Below are 12,932 nucleotides of genomic sequence, written 5' to 3' on the forward strand. Positions count from 1 at the left end.
TTCACTTCGAAACCACACTAGTCATTTTAGGTATAGTCTGTTATGACGGACTAGACATGCGGAAGTAGCAGCTCTTCCACCAACGTGGTACCCAAAACAGTCCAGGGCTAGCAGTTCTGTAACATTGTTATCCGACTTTGGAGGCCTTCTTGGCTTTACTAAAGGAGATTACTGCAATCCAACAGGAAATGCTCCTCTGTACATGCGGGTTCTGTCGCTTGAAGGCTCGACTCACTGTATTAGTGTCTTTATTTCATTTGATTTCCTCGGCTCAACGTCCCACTCCTTTTGAAACACCACGTGGAATTAATGTTTGCACACCGCAATGGAACGTGTTGATTCAAAAACCATTTCACAGGTCGAAACAAACGGCCTTTCTTGTGACTAATGCATGAGCGAGTCAAGCTGAAAGATTTGTCTGTAATTTGTTTTTGACAATGGCTTACCTTATCATTTGTGAAATGGTTAGCACGCTAAGCTCAAAAGTAAGAAATGACTGTATGTCAGCGAAATGTTTTTGTTTCATTGTCTCATGCTTCAGAGGCTATGCTCTTCATTGCGCAACAAACCAGGGTGATCTTGCGTTGTTTTTGGTAGCGCATGCCAGGTAACCTAATCCACTGAGTGATCCCATCACGCTGGCTGGTCTAATCTGGCAGACGACCTTGCAGACGGCGTAATACAGGGTTATATAAATGACTGGCTTGATCTCACACGGCGACTAATCACCATAATCTGACCCAGTCATTCACGGGAACGGACTAGATAGAGGACAGAGCAGGTGGAACGACGCAATGTGTTTTGTAACGATTGCGTGGCTGAGACAGGTAGAAGAAATGGATGTTTATGAATCAACAGATGTGGGAAAGAGAAAAAGGCGCCACTGACAGTGGGAATTGCCAGTCTATGAGGCCCTTTATCCACAATCTTCAGTCCTCCGTTATCTTTTTGCCCTTCCGTCCGAGTGTCTGCAGACTTGTCACTCACTTATTTAAAGCCTTCCTATTTTTAACGCTTTATGTAATTGCTTATTAATGTTATCATTGTGCACACACAGAGACATGCAAAGGGTTTTAGACAGGGTTGTTTGCTAACATTACCAGCGTTGCAGGGTGAGGTTATGGGTGCATAAATGTTGCAGTAAAAGACAAAACAAACAGCAACACAAAGACGCTATGTCCGGTGGTCAGCGGTTCCCAAAATGTGGTCTGCGTTCCATGTGTGGGGTCATTCTACCATAATCTGTACTGTGGTACAGGTTACATACATGTGTTTCTGTTGGTGTGCGGGATTTTCCCGGAGTCAGCAAATACTTAATTCTTTAAGACAAAGCCATGCTATGTGCACTGACCTGGGCGTGCATATTTTTCCATGCAACGGGAGATCAGCAAGGTATTTGGAGGCTATTAGTATGAGATATGTGAAGAATGCAGAACTGTGTGCGTGTGTGTGTATGAATGTGTGTGTGTATTTGTTTGTCAGCACATTGCTCCCCTCCCCCACCCTCCAGGGAGGAGAAGTCATCAAAAACAAACTGCCACCAGCGGTCTCAGGTGATGACGAGGGACAAAGAAACATCAGCGGAAGCAAATTCTTTAAACAAAGGCGACAACTAACAATTATTTTCACGATTATGTCCTGTTATTGTTTTGTCAAATCAAAAGTTTAGGCAATCATTTGCTTTATTTGCCCCCGATGGGCGCATCGGTTGTGCAGCCCAGAAACAGGAACACAGGGTCAAAGCACTGAAACGCATAAATGAAATTGAAATTATAGGCAAAAACATAGCGTGCACTTAAAAATCAGTTAATTAAAAATAAGTGAAATTATGAGTGTTTATAAAAACAAGAAAAGAAGATAAAACATATTTATTTTTCCACATCTATTAATTTTATTCTAAAATAACGATAGTTGAGGTAACTAGAAAATCTATAAAACGAAATCGAAACGAAATCTATAAAAAGCAGGACACAAGCACAGACGCACATGCACACACACACACACGCGCCAGTAATGACTAGCCTCTGGGATATTTTGAATGCGTGTGTTTGTGTGTGTGTTTAATATAAAAACATCTGCTGTCGCTCACCGACTTCTGTTGATCTCGACAGTATGTGAAATAGAAACAAACTGTGTAAAGCCCGGTCAGTTTTCATCTTATTACTTTTAGCAGACAATACTGTGTGTCTGCCTGGCTAAATTCAAACCTTCTTCCAGAAAAAAATATTGACAGTAAGTTGGTTCTGGGCTAACAACATACATATGTTATGAGGTTGTGTCTGTTATTACCCCCAGTCAGTTTTCAGCCTCATATATTCATTCTCTTATGCCTCAAGGCATCTTTGAAACCATACGTTTCAATTACATGTAGTTTAAGGAGATGATATATTTTGTAGATTTAAGATGTGTAAAAAAAGAAAATCCCCCCATTAGTATTATATAACATGTGGTGTAACCAACTAGTTTTCATGGAAAATCCTCATCCAGTTGCAGAGAGGTTAGATGAACGGAAGTTGAATTGTTATTTTATTTTTTACCATAAAGTCAGGGAAACAGTCTGACTCTTCAACTTGTGAATTACCAAGCATATATGTAATTCGTCCTCACATTTTGAATTGACATTGAATCCTTCTAATTTTAGCTGACCTACTGGTTACATGGGATGAGGGACTGATCACTGCTGATTGGCTTTATTGATTCACTTCTTTGATAGGGAAAGGGCAGGGAGTTATGCTGGTGTGAGCTTCCTGTGTGTGATAGGTCAGTCACAGTGTCAGTCCCGCCTCCACCCTGTCAGTCACATATGGTTATATAGGAATGTAAATAGCAGATGGTCGAGGCATTAAAGCAGTGCACCATTAATACTTAAAAAAAAAAGCATTTGCCTGATTTTACACTTGAAACTTCTTTCTCAGTATCAGTCTAGTTTCCTCTTTCTCTCCCTCCCAGTAGGAGGTCACTTTACTGCAGTGGTGTTATGTAACTCTGCTGACTAGAGGCATCTGCGTGCGTGCGTGCGTGCGTGCGTGCGTGTGCACATACATGCAGACTTCATGCAATTTTTATGACACTTTTTACATAGAGTGCTTGAATGCTTGGTGGACAGACCCACTTTAGTGGATGTTGCACGTCCTGTTAGCTGAATGGATGACTCTAAATCCAGTTTCCACTCAATGTAAAAGAGATTTTTTTTCCTTGTGTGCGCATGTGTATGCCCTGGCTCTGCAGCATGTGTGTATATTGAACATGGGCATTGTGGATGGACACAGTTCTTATTCAGTGCGGTAATTTCCATTTATACATATATACATATATATATATATATTTAAATGAATCTGAGGTCATCAGCTGCACATCACTCAGTATTTCACTCAAGTAGGCACTTTGTTAATGATAACCTTGGCTGTGGCAGCTTGCATATCTTTGTGTCTCTATTTGCCAGAATGTGCCCGAGTACGGAGACGGTATGTGCCCGACTGTTCTTTGATTGATGTTCACAGCAACTCTTGCAGCTGTGAAGTGACTATGACTCACTCCCTTCTCGCCCTCTGTCTGTCTCTGTCCTTTTCTTCTCACACTTTATTATCAGTGTGAGCAGAAATGTTCCCTGAGGTTGCAGTTACCATGTAGCACAAGCTGCTACTGTTTTTTAATTTTCAATTTTCAATTTTTCTCAGCGGCGTATGGTGTCACCGGGGATTCACAAATGTTGGCAGGATTTTCTGTGTCGGTTTGGAAAAAGATGCTGTCTCCACATTTATTGCAATGAATCACATAATCAGATAAGTTGATTGAAATCCTCCTGAAGGTGCAACTAATAATTTATTAATTATGATTTATCTGTCACAAAATTACTTAAACAAGGTTTCCTTTGACATCAAACAAACATTATAGGGCAAAAGGCTTAACTTGACTTCAGTCTTTAGCTACTTCATTTCCTATAATCCTCTGGGACAACAGTATCTGTGCTTTGTTAATAATACATAAAAAAGAAAAGCTTTGCAGATTTGATTTCGATTTGTCATCAATTACCAATAGCCTCTCCTAAATAATTGAAGAAATAATTAAAAAAAATTTTTTAAAGCAGGCATTTGTTTACTCTACAAATATTGCTGATGTAAACAAACTCGTTACAGCATCAGAAGCAATAGAAGCAATAGCCTGAGGTATTGATTTCTTTCCAGTGGTGCAACAGCCACATGTTTGCATACATCATCCCTTTTGTGTAATGCACAATAGAAAAGCTAGTGTGTGTGTGTGTGTGTGTGTGTTTGTGTGTAAAAACAACTCTACAGTCCTCAGTGTTGGCAACAAACCTACAGCCAGATTCTTATCAATAACGAAATATTGATGTTAATATTTTAAATCTAGCCTCAAAGACCATCTGTCACAAACTACATTTCTCTTTTTTCTTCTTCTTTTCCCCTCTCTTCTGACTAATTCACCTGACTCAGTTGATTTGTGTTTTTTATTCAAAAACACCTGCTTCCTCCTTTCCTTTCCTCATGGTCTGTCTTTCATTCTCACCCTCCTTCCTTCCTGCCCACTTTCTCCCTTCACGACCTCTGCCCTGCTCTCACTTTCACACTGTGTCTCTGGCTCTTCTCGAGGACGCTTGTCATTTTTCTTTTGGTTTTCTCACGCCAGTGCAGGATATGAAAGGATTGTTTTGTGTTTATGGTAAAATGGGAATGGGAGGGATGGGGAAAGAGGGAGAAAGAGAGGAGAGAAGGAAGCTGATATTAGTTGTTGGGGGGTTCAAGGAAAAGGTCAGATTGTTTGATTTCATCTCCAAGTTTATGAGAACTGGAAGGAGATTTATGTTGCTCGTGGAGGAAACGCCTGCTTTCAGTTGAATGTGTAAGAGAGGAAGAGGAGAAGGTGGAGAGAGGGATGGAAAGATGTAGACATGATGAGTTTAGTTTATTGGGCAGAAATTCTTTGTTCTCCTGTTAAGTGATCCCCGTGCCAACGCATTTAAGTGAAATGCATCGTGTTCCCAACAGTAAAACACATACACAAATTTCTTGTTTTTTACGTGATTTCAGAGGCTAAATCATTTACAGAACAGCAGAATACAGAGGCCACTTTCTACAACTTTTCAAATGTTTTTCTCTTTCCAAATTTCATGTAGCTGTGGGAAACAATTTCAAAACAAACCATACAAGAGCAAAAGCCGACATACAGAAATCCTTGTTCAGGTTCCCTCTGGTAACAACGAGAGGACTGTTGTGAAAATATGCAGCTTAGATGGGAGGATTCATAGTATTCATATCAACTGATCTCAAACGTCTCTTTGAAGAGGGAAACAGTGGGTGTCATTTGTTTAAAATCAGATATAAAAATAAAAATTAAACTGCATGTATATAGAAGCTCAATGATTAGTTAAGGTAGGGGGGGCTAACGCCCCTTCCAGTTGAACAATAAATTCTGCATCATATGATTCTACAAGGTTTTCTTCCATTGAAGTATTATGGAAACAATTGCCAAGTGTTTTCTTGTTTTTACATTGAGATTCTTTTTTCATTCACTCGTATTTTTGGTAAAAGCTCCCCCCACTAATACATAGAGCTATTTCTAATCCCCGATTCAAAATAATCACACTGACGATGAAAGATTTTACTGTCTTTGTATTTCTATGTGCAGAGACGATGTGGAGGAGCACACGAAATCTGCAGAAGTTGTGATGAATGGGCAGTCTGTGCTCTCAATGGTCACACATTGAACTCATTTTTTGTGTGTGTGTGTTTGTGTATGTATTTGTGTGCATGCGTGAGTGCGTGTGCTTAACTATACTAGCTGTAGCTGGAGTTGGATCATGGTTAATCTTAAATTTGTGTAAGGGTTAGGCATTCAGTTGTGATGGTTAGTGTAAGGGTATGGTGCTCGGTACGTCAATGAGTCCATACGTGTGTGTGTGTGTGTGTGTGTGTGTGTGTGTGTGTGTGTGTGTGTGTGTGTGTGTGTGTGTGTGTGTGTGTGTGTGTGTGTGTGTGTGTGTGTGTGTGTGTGTGTGTGTGTGTGTGTGTGTGTGTGTGTGTGTGTGTGTGTGTGTGTGTGTGTGTGTGTGTAAGACGTGTGCACAGTATAAATTAGTGCTTTGATGATAGATGGAGCAGATGGAAGATTTTTCTTTCCCACGATTAATCAAAAACGCTGTCTGCCTCCTCACAGCCCGAATATGTACTTTTTCTGTCGGTCTCTCCGTCCTGCCGGCTCTCTCCATCCCGTCCTCCACATTTCCTCATCCTTCTCTGACCGCTCTCTCTCTCTCTCTACCCTCCCGTTTTTGGGATTTCTTTGATCTTAATCCTTTCTCACACTCCCTCGCTCTCTCTGTTTTCTGGCTCCATGTCTCCTGCTGCATTCATTTCACATTTCTCTCTTTCTAAAATACTTCCTGCGTCTCGATTCTCTCAGTATTGTTCTCTGTGTATGTGTTTGCATACAGTAGTGTGGGAACTCAGCTGTGTGTGTGTGTTTTTTGGGTAGGTGAGTTTGTATGACTGTGTGTGTGTGTGTGTGTGGGAACATAGACACGTCTTTATTCACTAGGTGCTGACTGTGTTTTTCTGTATCGTGCGTGTGTGTGTGTGAGGGGGGGAACTGTTTACTAGAAACTGTTTTCCTGTTTTGATGTTGACAAACCTACAGACAGACAGATTCCAATCTGCCGCTTTGTCACTCTTTTTGTGTCTGTGTGTGTGTGCTCTGTTTACTCTGTCCTGTTTTGTACATAGGTGTGTGTGTGTGCGCTTGCGTGCGTGCGTGCGTGCGTATGTTTGAGTCAGAAAGCAAAGACTGAAAGGGGGGGGGGGGGGGGAGAAAAAATAAATGTGAGACAAATGGAGAGAAACAAAGATTTCCTTAGTCTGCACAAACCCCACAACAGGAAGCCTACTGTGAATGACACAGCCATATTAGGAGCCAGGAAGCAAAGGTGATGGAGTCTCTGTGGAGACGGGGTTCCCAAGACCTGGTCACCATGGCGACGGAGGGTCAAGCCCCATTTATGGCCATCTGATGAGAAAGATAGAGGTCAACAGGATCATGGCTTGTCAAGTTTAAAGAGAGGGTAGGAACAGAATAACAGAAAACATACTAATACACACGGTTAATTGGTAACAATGGAAGTCGCCAAAGGGCGACAGTACCACTCTGAAAAGAGACTTACAGTAAGTGCATAGCCAAACTATGAACTAAGAGAACTACAGTTGCTTGAAGCAAAGTATTAATTCATATGATGACACAAATACAGTATATCAGATTTTCACACCAAGGAATACAAATTAGACTGCAGATACATGTTACATCCAATCACAATGATGAAAGCATGTGTCACCATGTTGTCATTAAGCCAAATTACAAACTGTATGACCAAAAAAAAAAAAAAAAACTGGACCAAAAGGACAAGGACGGAGTTGCACTGATGAATTCTTGTTGAAAGAGTTGTTGAATTGAAACAAACTTTGTACTGGGGAGCTCTGGCAGTGTAAACTCAGTTTAATGTTCTGGTCCAGTAGATTGTGACATTTTTCCTCTCACCTACAGCTCCTCCGGTTAATGTCTAGATAAGGTTGGGGCTGCAGTGCATGTGTGTAAGCAGCTTTACTATTGCGTTTGTTCTGTTGGTGAAGGGTGGGGGTGTTGATTATTCTGATGATGTGTTTGGGAGATTTATAGTCTATTAAAACCACCTGTGTTTTAATCGGGTCTGCTGACAAAAATGAGGTTAAGAATTTCCCGAAATGTTAATAGGACAAGTTTCTAACTTTGGCCGAAACTTTACTAACGCGCCGCAGCCTGCAGCTACGTCACAGTGAAAGGCGTCACAATCCTTTGGTTTTGCGTGAAGGCTTTTACTTTGCACTCAAACAAAAACACTTATAAGTCCAAAAACACTCCACTTCATCTCAGTGTCATGCTTCTGCAGAAATATGTCCCTGCTGACCTTTTTTTTTGTTCAGTTAAGGGTCAATCAGACAAAGGCATGTTGTAAAATAACCCACAAAGCTTAGATATCCTCATTGTGTACTGGTGCATACCATTCATTTGCAACGCCACCAGTTGAGTTCAAGAATTCAAAACAAAAGCACACAATGATTTTGATTGATTCTCCGACCTACTTTTCTCTCTTGTGTTGCAAATTTTTATGCCTACATGAAGTTGGAAATACTTGGAAAAGGTGTAAAGTTTTGTTGCTCATCAGAGTTGCATTCAAGAAGAGAGACAGATTAGACAGATGGGAAAACAAAGAGCTTAAACTGGGACTTAGTATATTTTAACTTGGCACAATTCAATGATAATAATTACTAGAAGTCATGTTGTCAGAGGAACATGTGACACGATTGCAGAAGCTTTGTTTTCACATGACAGCTGCATATTGCGAAAACAACAACAACAACAAAAATACTGCCCCCACAAACCTCTACATGTTTAGCTTCATCAGCATCAAATGTGGCTCAGAAAACATTTGCATTCACAAGTATTTGGCCACTTGTGGCTCAGACCACCTCCGAATGTGGTGATTGGCTCAAATGTGGATCAGTTTTAAACCCCGTCCAAACTAACACACCTGAAAACGTATATCATGGAGGATGTTTTTCTTTATGCCAGGAAGTGTTTTAGACACTTTGGAGATCTTTTACACGTGTGGGGTCTCAGGTGCTGTTTGACGAAATGATAATCTCATGCTGAGAAGCACATTAACCTCACGGAGCCTACTTATGGAGACAGACTCCATAAGTAGACCTTTTAATGTCTGTCTCATTTCCCATCGCTGCCTCTTTATGGGGAGGATTGTGTGGCAGACAAATGGCAATCGACGTCTTTTCAGTGAGCCGCATTAAGTGACAGTTTGACAGTGGGACGATGATAAAGTTCTGATTTAATTATGAGAGATTCAGCTGACTTCACTTAGCAGAGGCAAAGTCTGCCTCCTCGGGACTCGCCTCCTCCTCCTCCTCTTCCTCCCCCCTACCAGTTCAGTGAAACCATGGTTCTGTGTCTCAGCAGCAGCGTAGTCTGACTTAATGATGTGATTTAATGTCTAATTTACTGCAAATGTACATGTGTATGATTGTGTATTAAAATCGCGTGCCCCAATGTCCTGACAGACACTTTTATCAGGTCTTATGAGTTCATTAAGACTCGCGAATGATGGGCGTGCATAATGTTGTCCGTTTTTATTTAGAGGTATTGAAAGCATGTGTCCTGTACAGTGTGTGTTTCCATTCTTGTGTTATTATACTGTGCATGTGTGTGTGTTTAGTTATTCCTGTAGTTATTTCCATTGACCTAATCTGAGACCCTGTCATGCAGGGTGTGTTTGCAATCCTCAACTGGTTCGCAGCCGTGTTAAGGTCAAGAAAAATAATTAGATATGTTTCAAGGACACATAAATTGGATATTCTTTTGAAATTTTAAATGCTCAAGTTAAGGAAATAAGAATGAGGCGAAAGGGTTTTTTGGCCCTCAGCTACGTATCAGCCAGCATCAAATCAGTGAGCTGGCTTGCTTTCAGGTTCTTGAGTCTGATGAAGTTTATTTACGTGCCAGTTGTACTTTTCAACAGAAGCAACACAAAGATGTGCGTTTCATCCCTTTATGGAATCATAATCATAACAGGATTGTGTCTGATTGTGTCTCACAAAAGCCTGAGAAACCTGTTCACTGAGTCTCCACTCCCCTGCTTATTTTACTCTGCACTAACCTGTACATGAGTCGATGTTGCCGCCCTTTGTGTGATAATCCAAGGTGAACATACACACTCACATGCTCAATAGAACCCGGCTAAATCCTTGCGTTGCACACTTGCCGGTTTGAACAGAAGGTGTTGAAAGAGTCCGCCGCAGGTCGACTCTTAAGTAACCGAGGCGACAACACAAACACAGTGGCCAATTAATGTTGCTGTATACTTCACCTGCAGTAACAGTTTGCACATGTGTATAATTTGGTTAAAAATATTGTTGATTTATCATATTATAATCTACAGTTTGTGCTAATTAGTATTATAAGATTGCAGTATTATTAACTGAACTTTGATGATAGTGAAAATATAAATGGGTTTGCATGTCACACCAAATTTAATTCAGTTAACCAGGCAGTTTTTATGATAAAGTATAAGGATCTTGTATGTCTGGCGATTAATGCTCTTTGACGCAGTGATTCTGAAAGTGATTTGATAAAGTATCTTATCCTATAAAACATCATCGTCACATTTATCTTTTGTCTGTGTCGCAGAATAAAGTAAAATAATTTCAGTGCCCTTTTCATGGTGAGTAGATCAAATGAATACCCCTCCCCATCTTTGTGTTTAAGGTTAGGTGAGTCCAATATGAGAAATATTAATTTGTATCCAAAGTAATTGGATAAAAACGTTGACTCTTGCTCCTACAGTAAGGATGTTACTTGTGCCCCCTAATGGATGACAGAAAAAAACATCAAATCTCAGCTGTTTATTTTTGACATATCTCTCGGAAAATCATGAAAATAGCTCGATTCTAATTATCTCTTCACTCGTCACTGTCTACACGTATGTCTGTAACTCTGGTCGGTTCTCTGTCTGTGTGGCCCCAGGTCTTCCAGAGCAGTACTACAGCCTGACATGGTTCCTCAGTCCAGTTCTCGGCCTCATGTTCACCCCTCTGATCGGCTCGGCCAGCGACCGCTGCACCCTGCGATGGGGCAGGAGGAGACCCTTCATCCTGGCTCTCTGTATAGGCACGCTGTTGGGAGTGGCTCTGTTTCTGAATGGATCGCTGATAGGTGAGTGTGTGCCAGTGTGAACTTGAATGAAGGTCTTAAAGTGTGGGTTTTTTAATTTGCCACTTTTCACTTGGCAGTCACTCCAACTTGAAGACAATCTTCAATGTTTTAACGCTTTTGCTTTTTAATGTTGTTGAATAGAAATTCCCTTCAATTTTTTTGATTCTTCTGCCTGTTAATTGTCGCTCACTTTGCTGTGATATATTTTGACACGATGCCAATTCGTAGTCATGTTATCCTTAGTCAAGCCCTCTGCTTTTTACGTCACTCAAATGTCACCACAAGGTCACATTCATCCAATCCAATCAAACAAATTGATCAGCTGTCAATCGAACCACAACAGATATTGATCTCCTGCTAACTATGTCAGCGTAGTTCCGGTTGTGATGTCATGAGCCATATATTGTCGCTTTACACACATGTATGTGCACACACACTTAAAAATAAGACAGGGATGTGAGGTTTAATTGGATGGTGACAAACGGACGTGTTTAAGATGAGTGATGTTACCACCGGGAGCTTTTTTTTAACTTAAAATCATCACAGCCTTCCTGTACGCACGCACGCACGCACACTCTCTCTCTCTCTCTCTCTGACAAATTACCTGTGGTGTTGGATCAATGAGACCAAGTTGTCAGTCCGAGGAGAGAGAGAGAGAGAGAGAAAGCTCTGAACTACTATTGTTAAAAAAAGCTCTGAAGTTAAACCATCAAATATCGTGTCTCTCTGCTTCGGCCCACATTTGAACCTTCTCTTGATTGTTTTTCGCCACTTTTATTGTTGCTGTGGGTGGCTCGATCTCAGGAGGTAGAGCGGGTTGTCCATTATAATCAACAGATTGATGGTTTGATCCCTGTGTCCTCCAGTCTGCAAGACGTGCTCTTGGCAAAACACCAAACTCCAAATCCCCCTGGTCTCAGTGTGTGAATGGATGATTGATATATTTTGCTATATATAGACGCTCTGTATGAATGCTGTGCATTTATTTTGTTCACACAAAATAAGATTATATCCAACATCCTGGTGGGTTTAAAGGACTAAACACTTTGTGATTCAACATAGATGATAGAGAAGAGATGAGTCCCAAACCAGCTTTAAGTTTAAGATTATTGTATAGTGGAAATAATTATTAGATGCAGGCCTAATTGGTTATTGAAGTGGAATTGTGGAATCCTCAGCTAAAAAATACCATTCATCTCTGCTGATTAGGAGTTGTTGTCAACATTAGATGTTACATGCTCAAATCAAAGACTGGGAAGTGAATTAATTTTTTATTTTTTAAGTTATAAATAACAAGAACAAAACCTGTGTGAACTGTTTTCTTTCTTTTCTTTCAGCAGAATCTATTTACAGTAGTTCTATTCAATTCTGTTGTGTTATAACTCTTTCTTCTGCCCAGATGTTGGCACTCAGGTTGTTTTAGGGCACCAAGGAGTCTGTGTGTGTGTTTGTGTGCGTGCGCGTGACCCGCGACCCGTGACCATATGAGAGAAATCAGAGAATAAAAGAGGGAAAGTGTACGTTCCGTGGTTGTGTGTATATGTGAATGTGTGTGAACGACACAGGGAGACATGGGAAAACTGTAGTAACCTGTATGTGTGTGCATGTGTGTGTTTGTGTGTTGACATGGGAACACGGGAGCAGGCAGTTCACAGGGAAATGCTTCCTGTTTGCTTCCCCCTTTCCACCAATCACAATTCACTTCCTGTCTGTCTGCCTTGCTAGTGAGTAGTGGGACTCCATTGTCCCACACGCGCGCGCACACACACACACACACACACACACACACACACACACACACACACACACACACACACACACACACACACACACTTTGTCTTCTATGAATGTTTTTGTCGCCAAAATGTTAACAGGTTTGACTTTGGGGAGTCATGCTACATCACACAATCTCTCCCTGTCTCGCTCTCTCAAACACACACACACACACACACATTTATATACAGGTTATTAAAGCCGTCCCGTTCCCATACATTCATCCATCATCTCACTCACAGGCTCACAGACACAGAGCAGCTGGAGGGGGAGACTCCGTCACAAATGCAAAGACACAAACAAGGTCACACACATCACGAAAAGCCACTTAGAAAATGTCCAGTGACCCGCGTGTGTTTGTGTGGCGCGGCCGTTGTAACTCACGTTGGGTA

At 41.1% G+C, this 12,932-nt stretch overlaps 1 protein-coding gene across 3 annotated transcripts in view; it reads left to right on the forward strand.

Annotated features, from left to right (window-relative positions):
* Window positions 1–12,932, forward strand: part of LOC118291925 (solute carrier family 45 member 4) — a 43,979-nt gene that overhangs the window by 20,811 nt on the left and 10,236 nt on the right. For all 3 annotated transcript variants that reach the window (XM_035620475.2, XM_035620476.2, XM_035620477.2), the window contains one exon: window positions 10,579–10,767. In XM_035620475.2, coding sequence (XP_035476368.2) covers window positions 10,579–10,767 — 189 coding nt within the window. The remainder of the gene's footprint in view (window positions 1–10,578; window positions 10,768–12,932) is intronic.

Source organism: Scophthalmus maximus, chromosome 22 (genome assembly GCF_022379125.1).
Source record: "Scophthalmus maximus strain ysfricsl-2021 chromosome 22, ASM2237912v1, whole genome shotgun sequence".
In the NCBI taxonomy this organism is placed as follows: Eukaryota; Metazoa; Chordata; class Actinopteri; order Pleuronectiformes; family Scophthalmidae; genus Scophthalmus; species Scophthalmus maximus.